Raw genomic sequence first — 10,317 nt, forward strand, 5'->3', positions numbered from 1 at the left:
TAATTGTAAAAGTCATTGATTTGGGACCATCTAATATAAAAGACCTTATTGCTACACTATCATGTTGAAGAGAGTGGGGAGTACAAGTCGGGGAGGAGAAGACTAGCTGGTGCTGGTTGGTTCCTATTAATAGTGGAGGTCTGTTGCTGCCCGTTGTTCCTGGTTTTAACCCAAGTAGAACATGAGATCATACTGTGAGATTATCCAGTCCACAGCCTGTTGATCTACTTTAAGTTAAAATGGGAAGTTAGAAGTAAAGCTTGTGCCTTTTTAGCATTGTGCCTCAGTGTGCCCCCTCTTGCTTGCTGGTCCTGGCTTTCCTGTTGTCATATAAGCAGCTTAACCACTCTAGGCTTGGAGCTTTCTGAAGCCTGCAGTCAGAAACACTGCCACCACTGGATCTTACATGGAGGCAGGTAAGAAGGAAAAGAAGATTGGCGTGGAGCTGGCTGTTCGCCCTCTCATAGGCTGGAGGTGGGAATCCCACTGACAAGACCATCCAAGAAGTACGCAGAGGGCATCTCAGCGCTAGCCAGGTGTGAGCACAGAAAAATATATATTTTTTTAAAAAGGAGACTTGTAGTTATGGGGAAATTTAGGATTTCATACATTGTTAACACTTATTTACATTTTAGTGTTGCTATTTGGGGTGACATGAGTTGGATCCATAATCATGTTGAGATTAAGATCAATCTGGCTCTGTTCCATATACTTTTTCCACATCTACCATTAGAAAAAATGGTCCAAGTCTCCTCAGATTCTTGGAGCCTGGATTGTTATAAATTCTGCCATTTTATAAAACATTGCAATTGTAGTAAATTAGGCATATTCAAGTACGTGTGCATATAGACTCAAAATACACAAAGTTGAAGTCTTCACCGAATAGACAATATTAGTAAAAACATTGGGATCGTTTAATTACATGTCAAGATTTTACATTAATTTGTCACATTTTTGGCTTTTTTTGCAGTTTTGAAGTAGGAGCTGGGAGACATCTTTTAAATCAGTCTAATTCTCTTGGTTGCATATGTGATGAAGTTAGAGATACACAAGAATTTCAGGAAACTCAAAATTTCAAACACCTAGAAATATATAGTGTTCAGTTATTCAGTTCAAAATTTGATATGCTTTAGCTTCTGCAGAATGTTTTGGGAACGAAATATATAGGATTCAAATGGCTTTTTCTTAGAAAAGAAAAAAATTGCTGTTATGGAGTAAATCATGCCCCCCAGAAGATATGGTCAAGTCCTTAAGAGTACCTGTGAATTGACCTTGTTTGGAAATAGGGTCTTTGCAGATTTAATCAGGTCAGGATGAGGTCATACTGGATTACAGTGGGCCTTAATAAATGACTAATGTCTACAGGAAAAGGGAAATTTGGACACAATGTCATGAGATGATGGAAATAATATCTTACAAGCTAAGGAGCACCAAGGATTGCCACCAACCATCAGAAGTGAAGGGAAAAAGAAGCAAAGGTTCCATCAGAACCTTCAAGAGGAGGAACCAACCCTGCTAACTTGATTTGGGGTTTCTGGTCTGAACTATAAAAAGTAAATTTCTGCTGTTTTGAGCCATTTAGTTTCTGGTAATATGGCAGCCACAGAAGATTAATGCTAATACAGAATGTCAAAATCTAGAAATAAAGGCCCCAGTTATAATTTCATAGAATCACTTTCCCCCCCTAAGTTTGTCATAAATGAAAGAGTAGATGCATCCTACACAAAGACACAAATCATAAGACATTGATATAATTGAGAGATGCTTTGGCTTCTGGCCAGAGCTTAGAGGTTCTCTTTTGCCCATTTCTTTTCTAGATCTAAACAAAGTTTGTAAAAGTAAGCTTATTCTTCCTTAAATAGGAATTTATAGTAACGTTGTCCACTTAGACTTGGGTGAAATGCAGTAAGTGCTGACTTTTAAGCTAAGAGCCTTTTCCTGCATTTCAGAGATGTTCCCAGAAGACCAGTTTTAACTGTAAGGCAGTAAGGACATTTTTTTGCAATGCAACTAATAAACCCAGAAGGCCTTCAGGAAACCACAGTAGCTCTTTTCCCTGGCTGCCAGTTCTCAGATTAAGAATCCACTGGAGTTGAGTCCTTGAATAATACAGCTCATTAATTGTGCCTTAGCCAAAGGTTGACCGTAAGGGGACTTTGGCTAAGAAGACCCAAGGAAGTCATTTCCCATATGACAGAAGACATTGGGTTATGTAATTTCTGTTTTTCTCTCTTCCAACTTCCATATATTATTCTACTGGATACTGAGGAACACTTAACTGCTGAAAACCCAATGAGACCACACAAAAGAATGGCAGGTGCCAATGAGAGTGTTCTGACATTTACCAGGTTTCTGAGCAAAGTAGAAGGAGGGGAAAGCAGTTGTTCCTTGAGCTAAAAAACAGTATGGCAAGTTCCCTGTGTGCCCCGGGCATGCTGGCTTCATGGAATTGGAGCCCACTGGGCCACTGTTCTGTTGTCCTTTGTTTAGTCCTCTGTATTTTCTTCTGCACACAGATGGAGTTTGATTAGAAGGAAGCTGGGCTAATTGAGGATCTGGAGCTCCAGCAGATAACCAAAGGCTGGTTGTTTGGTTTTGGTAATGGGGATCGAACCCAGGGCCTGGTACACACGAGGCAAGTGCTCTACCACTGAGCTACGCTTTCAGCCATCACTGGGTTTTTGAAGGCCACCAAGTGTGTGTCGTAGCACTGCCTGTGTGACGTCCAACCCCGCCTGCAGAGACACACAGACAGCACTAGCGTGCTGATAAGCAGAAGACTGCTGGTTGCACACAGTCCTGCCAAGATGCCCAAGTAGCTGGGCTTGGTGGTGAAGTTGGTGCATGCCCTCCTCCAGCCTGAGGCCCGAGGCAGGCTCAGGCCAGCCCTGTTGGCTGCCAGCACACACACGCGGTATGTGGTGCCAGGCGAGAGCCCATACAAAGGGTGCTGACGGGCGGTGGCATAGATGTTCTCTACCACTGTCTGGTTCTCTGCCTTGCCCTCTGCGAAGTAGCGGATCTGGTACCTATGCACCACTGAGTTGGGGGCACACCAGAGGATGAGTGCTGATGTGTCTGTCATTTCTGACACCCCCTGCAGCCTGGGGGGGTCTGGAATAGTGTCTTCCCGGCTGAGGCCAGGGCAGCTGCACCCTGAGTGCCTCTGCAGTTCGGCGCATGGGGTCTGCAAGTGCTTGCATGGATGGTAATCACAAGCGACATACTGTTCAGGTGCTCTTACCTCTTCCTTGGTCCCTTCCTCTTCACCATAGTCATCCAACAAGACGACTGGAATCCCACCCTCCGAAGGACTCGGCTGGGGAACCTGGGGGGTGGCCTGTGACCTCTGATCAGTCTGAGATGTGTGCACGGGGTTCCTTGAGGTGGGGAAGGGACCACGGTGTTTGCTGGCCTGTGGGGTGGAGGCAGCTGAGACATCAGTTTCAAGGACAATCCTGGTAGTATGTTTTCCTCCATGATTTGTCCCAGCTGTGCTGGCAGCATTGGGTGGAACACTGAAGTTATAGTAACTTGCCGTGGAGTTGACACTGGACTGGGCAGTCCCCTCCCCAGCATCACCATGAGTCCATGCAGCTTGTGAGAGGGAAACCGCAGGGTGGGAGGGGGTGTTGGTGACGCTCTGTTGGCCTCCTGCAGGCTGGGTGGAGGGACCCTGTGTAGATGGTGTATAGCCTGAGTGGTCAAAGGAGGGTGGGTTTGAAGCCAGGACGGTGGTCCTGTGGTCTGACCTGCACAGATCAGGCAGCTGGGAGAGCAGAAGAGGAACCGAGAAGGGACCTCCAGATCCAGCAGCTGGTATGCACATAGTGTCTTTGGCCCTAGAGAGGAAGCCAACCAATTAGAAGATGCCTGGCTCTGAGGCTGCATGTGAGCTGGGTGTCAAATCCTCAGAGCATTTGTCCCGTCCTGCCAAGGCTTGTCAACATGTCTCTTGCCAACACGTCTAACTTGGCATGTGCTTCTCACACATGGCCTCACTGAACCTCAATGTATCTATTCAGAAGGCTCCTATCACCACTTCCATTGGGCAGAGAGGGAAACTGATTTTCATAAAGAAGAACCAACTGCCCAAAATACCATGGCTAGTCAATGGCAGAACCTAACCTGGGGCAAGCACTCTGGGCATCCCAACTCTCTAAGGATAGTTAGCCATTTTGTTCTCACCTGTCCGCTTCCTGGCAGTGAGTACTCATGATAATATTCACACACTTGATAACATTTCTGAGTGCTGCCATGTGCTGGATTCTATCCTTCACACTTTAAACTAATTTAGTCTATGCTATCTTATGAGGTAGGCACCATTATACCCATTTTCTAGTTAAGGCAGTAGAGGTACAGAGAGATTAAGTGACCACCAAATCAATAGTAGGAGGTGGTAGGAAGCCACACTCTAGCTCCAGCCTGAACTCTCAACTCCTTCATCAATGCCATAGCAAGAAACCCTGGATGGCAGAGGGCCTGGGCACCTATGTTGGGAAGCAACCTGGGGAACAGGAGTACAGATTATGTCTCACATTGCAGCTGCGCTTGGGTGGGAGGTAGAAAAGAATCCTGCAGATGGGAGGATTGTTTCCCAAATAGGAGCAGTTGGCTGGTGGAGGTTGGAGAGTACTCATCATGGGGGATATTTCTAGTGCCCCAGTCCCCATCTTCTCCTGGCACCAGCCTGGGTGTGGCTCCCTCACTGCAAAAACAGCTCTTCCAGCCAAAACTTGCATAAGAATTCTTTTTTTGCTGTCCTGCAAGACAGCTCTGAAAGCCTACAGGCCTTGAGTTAAATGGCCCAGGAGCAGGAAGCCAGACTCCATCTTGGAGATTCAGCAGGGTCTGGTGGTTGAGAGTCAAGTTTTGGAGGAAGATAGAACCTGACTTCTCCATCCAGTGGCTGCATGAATTTAAGCAAGTACCTCATTTGTTTGGGTCCCATTTCCCTCGTCTGTAAAATGGGACAAAAATACATACACTTGCTTTAGCAGAGACAAGCTAGCTGTTCACCTGACTCACCTCCTTTTCCCACTGGGCACATGGCTAGACGACAAATCCCAACTTTCCTTGCAGTTAGATGTGGCCTGTTGACTGAGATTTTGAGCAGAAGCGAGGTCACCACCTACCAGCCTGACCCATATAAAATCTCCCAAGGCAGCTCCTCCATGTTCTTTGCCCCTTCTGGCTGGCAGGAAAGGGGACAGAGCCTCCACCACCCTGGTGTAACTAAATGGAGGAGGGGATGCTCTGTGCAAAGCTGCTCAAAGGCCCAGCATCATCACACGAGCAAAGATGCACGCTGAGACAACTTTCCCTCCTGAAGGCGAAGTAACCTCAGTCATCTTGTTTTGTAAGTGTGTTACCTGCTTAGGATAGTTCTCTTTGCATCCACAAGGAGCCAGGACAGCTCACAGCTGCAAGTGAGAGGGTTGCCGAAGAGGTTGATGGACAGAACCTGGGAGGAATTCATGGTCCAAGGAGGGAAGGAACTCAAGTTGCAACTGAATAACACACACACAAACACACAAACACACATATACATACACAAAAAAAGAAAAAAATCAATTAACTCAGGCTTTTACAGACACTTTAAAAAAGTTCCCCAGAGAGCTGGGTGTGGTGGCTCATGCCTGTAATCCCAGTGGCTTGGGAGGCTGAGGCAGGAGGAAAACAAGTTCAAAACCATTTTCAACAAAAGCAAGGCACTAAGAAACTCAATGAGACCCTGTGTCTAAATAAAATACAAAATAGGGCTGGGGATGTGGCTCAGAGGTCGAGTACCCCTCAGTTCAATTCCTGGTACCAAAAAAATGTTTCCCAGAAAGGCATGGTGGTGTTATAGAAAAATCATTCTGTTAGGGGTTAGAGGATATTGCTTTGGATAAAACATTCGATGATTTTGAACCTCATTTTTTGCCAACCTAATGGAGTCAATATCATTTCTCATATAAAATAAGGATAACACTTTCATGCCAATAGGTCATATCATGATGAAGGTATTTATGAATGAAAATCTCTATACATAAGTAGATATTTTTATTATAGACCAGGGACAATAATTGGTAGATTATTTTTTTTCTTTGCAGTGCTGGGCATCAAATCTAGGACCTCTCATATGCTAGGCAATTGCTCTACCACTGAGCTATACCCCCAGCCCAAATTTCTTAATGAGAACTTTATTAATGGATGCAACTGCAGCTGTAGCATAGGTGATGGCACACGACACCAGTCCTAGGAAAGATGCCTCACTTAAGTATATCAGTTAGCTCTGGCTAAGTAGAGAACTGTGCCCCAAAACTTAATAGCTTGATCCAATAAATATTTTCTTTCTTTCACATGATTCTGAGGATTTGCTTGGTGCTTCTTGTAGTCCAGGCCAGCTCGGCTGAGGCCATAGAATCTTGGATGTTCCCACATGTATGTGGCCTCAACAGTGTGTGCTAGGACCTTTCTCCTTGCATCTCATCACTCAGGAGGTCAGCCTAGACTTTTACATGGTAAAAGACTTTTACATGGGTCCCCAAAACAAGAGAGGGCCAGCCTGTGTTCAACTGTGTTCTAGTTTATGCTTACATCACATTTGCTAATATCCCATTGGCTTAAGCAAATCACAGAGCCAAACCCAACTTCAAGCAGTGAAGAAATAGACACCACCTTTTGGGGCACGCCGACAGGGATGAGAGGAATTACCATGGTCATTTTTTGCAAATAGTATTAGCAACAGCAATCAATTCTTGGTTCTCCTTCCTTTATTCCCTAGAGTCCCCACAGAGTATTTGGCCTCAACTCCTTCCTCTCCAAGTCTCCTGGCCCTCATAGATTTTGCATCCTTTACATGGATTCAGTTAGAATTCATCATTAACATGAGCTGGGCTTTTCCTGAAAGCCCCATCTTATCAAAGGATGCCTTTCTTCCATTTATCTGGGAACCTGCCTCCTCTTACTAGTACTCTGGGGCAGATGCTAATGTTCTGGGTAAGGAATGACATACCACCCAGATCTGCTCTATCACTTCTGGCCACCAGGAAGGTGAAAGGCATCACCTCTGGAATGCCAGCTATAAGTGTGTGCCATTTATATTGAAACTTAAACCATGCCCACATAAACAAGCTTGGATTCACCTTCATACCTATTCTTCCCAATCCAGTCTGATGAATTGTTATTTCCATCTACTTTATAACACAGCACATGGTATGTGCTTCTGCTATTGGTCACATATTGAACTGTGAGCTCCTTGAAAACAGGGGCCATCACCACCATCACCATCACCGCCATCATCATCGCTATTTCTATAAGACACCCACTATATGCCAGAAATTAAGTGTTCTACACATGAAAAGCCCCAAGGTGAAATACTATTGTCATATCTCTGTTTTACAGAAAAAGAAACTTTATGTTGTTGATATTCTGGCACATTACACAGTTCTTGGATTTTTATCAAGTTCAAATAAAGAGTTAGAGCCAGACACATACAGTGTTTTCCCTCATAATGTTGTGTGCTCAATGAATGAAGGAAAGAAGGAGTGAACGGCTCTGTCTTTGAATAACTATTCAGCTTTTTAGTCCATCTCTAGTGACTTTGTTGGGTAAGACAGAACTAACAAGACCCACTTCTAAACTTCCCAGGGATTTTTGTCAATAATACATCCAGTGATATTTGCAGAATTCTTTGGTATTTTTATAACAGTATCTACTGGACTCTGGAAGGCAGGTGGGGAGGTATTATTCTTCTTTTACTTAAAAATACCAGGCTGTGCCAGGTGTAGTGGCACATACTTATAATCCTAGTGGCTTGGGAGGCTGAGGTGGGAGGACTCCAAGTTCAAAGCCAGCCTCAGAAATTTAGCAAGACTCTGTCTCAAAATAAAAAGGACTGGGGATGTGGCTCAGTGGCAAAGTGCCTGGCTTCCATCCCTAGTACCAAAAACAAACAAACAATCAAAAATGTCATCCAAATCAGTGGTTGCTCCTGGGCACCAAAGTGGGACACACTGGACATCCACCATGCCAGAGGGCACCAACTCCAGATCTTAGCTGCAAGACCTTCCCTCCCAGACCTGCTCAAACCCTGCAAGGGACTGAACTTGTATGATGTGTGGGAAAGGAGGTGGATCCAGTAGAGAAAACATCCAGCCTGATGTTTTCACCCCCTCTTCCTACTACACATTTCTCAGCTGGACTGAAAAGAAACTTGTATATCTAAGAGTTTGGATCTTTAATATGACTATGAACTGGACTGAATTGCTGGTTATTAGGCTGGGTGGATCATCTGAGACCTGTCCCAATTGCCCCAAAGGATGAGGAAGAATAAAACCCCAGAGAAGATTTGGAAGAGCAGGGAGAGAAAGATTAAGATCCAGTTTGTTCTATAAAATTCAACACAATATAATAGAACAAAAACCAATTCTGTGATTAAGATGTGTCTTAGAAACACTTACTTCTGGAACAGAAGGACCTGTAGACAAGGAGTGTCTTGAAAGATGTGTGTGTGGACGGAAGTAAGTGCTGGGGAGGCCTGACAATCCAGATGCTGGAGGTTAGGGGTCATCTTGAAAATGTCTCCCTCCAGGATCCTCAGCCTGGGCATCTTCCTCAGGTAAAGGGACGTGAGCTTCGGTAGGTCTCTGATCCACCCAGTTTCAACTGAAACACAGAGGGGACACTGTCCTTTACCCCAAAAGACACAAATTCAGGTCAGCCCATCATTAAGGAAACAACAAAGTGACAAGAGGAGTCACAAGCATGGGTGCAGTTATTGATTTGGGGGATCTCAGAAGAATGGCCATTTTAGCTGGAAGGGCCCTCAGGGATGACCAGTCCTTCCTGTCTTCTAGCCCAAGTTGTCTAGGAGAACTGTTGGCCCAAAGCCATACAGCTGAGAAGGGACAGAGTAAGACTGGTACCCAGGACATTCCAAGCCCACTACTGCCTCACCTGATTAAACTCCGCACACAAAATAACCAGACTTCACTGCGATGGCTCCCAGGAGTGAGGAACCTTTGAGGCATGTAAGTAAGGAGAGGGGATCAGCCCAGAGTAGAACCAGAAGCCAATTTTTGTGGCTTTCCCAATAAATGGAGAATGTGCTTCTTCTCCTCTGTATTTTCCATTCTTGTTTTTTTCTTGTTTCTTTGTCCCTGACAGACAGGTGGTTATAGACACATGAAGTTTTTTTTTGTTTGTTTTTTTGTTTTTTTTTAAAGAAAAAAAAAAAAAGCAATAAAACCAACCTTGCAAATCAAAGTAAGAACACCAAGCACAAGAGAACCATTTTCCTCACCTCCTGCCTGGGTCCTGTTCAAATGATTCAACATTCACGGAAACAATGTTATCCAAGGGAGTAGAAAAATCAATGAATTAATCTTGAGATCATCAGTTACTTCACATTAACTGCACGTTTGGTGCCAAGTTCATACATCAATGAACCCAAAAAGTGACCATTAACGTGTCCATTCCACAAGCATTCATCTAACCATACTGGGAAGCAATACAAAACAGTGACCATGCCGGGCAGGATGGCGCACGTTTGTAATCCCAGCAGCTCGGGAGGCTGAGGCAGGAGGATCACGAGTTCAAAGCCAGCCTCAGCAACTTAGCAAGGAATTAAGCAACTCAGTGAGAACTTGTCTCTAAAAAAAAAAAAAAAAAAAAAAAAAAAAAAAAAGTGTTTTAAAAAGGACTGGGGATGTGGGTTAGTCGCTAAGCGCCCTGGGTACATCGGTACCCAAAAAAAAAAAAAAAAAAAAGTGACTACGCTTTGGGCTCTGGACCCAGGATGGCTGGATGGATGATGGACTCCGATTTGGGAGCACCAAGCATTAAATGACCTGTGCCATTCCACCTTCCTGTGACTTGGTAACCTCCTACTTAAAATGGAGATTGTAAAGTTCCCACTGCTGGGGAAATGTAGCTGGTGTTATTGTTGACCACTACCGTGAACTTAAACACTCGGGTCACGCCTAGAGGAACCCTTCCTGTCCCGGGCAGCGTGTGCATAGCCGAGTTCTGTGCTCCCGGCCTCACCTCGCTCTAGGTATGTGCTGCTGAGATCCAGGGTTTCGAGCGCGGCCAGAGGCTCGCCATCCGCCCCAGCGAACGCTCCGTCGGTGATGCCATCCTGGAATCCGAGGCCCAGAGCGGAGGCCGAGAGGTTGAGGAGCTGTAGCGCGGGGAAGCAGGCGAAGGCCCGAGGCTGCAGCGCCTGCAGTGGGTTCCCGGCAAGGATCAGCACGCGGAGGTTGCTTAGCGCAGACCCCGCGCAGGGAGGCAGGGCGGCCAGTTGATTGTAGCTAAGGTCCAGCGTGTGCA

At 45.3% G+C, this 10,317-nt stretch overlaps 1 protein-coding gene across 1 annotated transcript in view; it reads right to left on the bottom strand.

Moving 5' to 3' along the window:
- Nucleotides 1–892: 892 nt before the first annotated feature.
- Lrrn4 (leucine rich repeat neuronal 4) overlaps nt 893–10,317 on the bottom strand; it is an 11,590-nt gene continuing 2,165 nt past the window's right edge. Inside the window, exons 3-6 of the mRNA XM_015488987.2 lie at nt 10,033–10,313; nt 8,448–8,652; nt 5,373–5,510; nt 893–3,842 (exon numbers count right to left, since the gene is read on the bottom strand). Coding sequence (XP_015344473.1) covers nt 2,645–3,842; nt 5,373–5,510; nt 8,448–8,652; nt 10,033–10,313 — 1,822 coding nt within the window. The 3' untranslated portion in view covers nt 893–2,644. The remainder of the gene's footprint in view (nt 3,843–5,372; nt 5,511–8,447; nt 8,653–10,032; nt 10,314–10,317) is intronic.

Source organism: Marmota marmota, unplaced genomic scaffold (genome assembly GCF_001458135.2).
Source record: "Marmota marmota marmota unplaced genomic scaffold, marMar, whole genome shotgun sequence".
Lineage (NCBI taxonomy): Eukaryota > Metazoa > Chordata > Mammalia > Rodentia > Sciuridae > Marmota > Marmota marmota.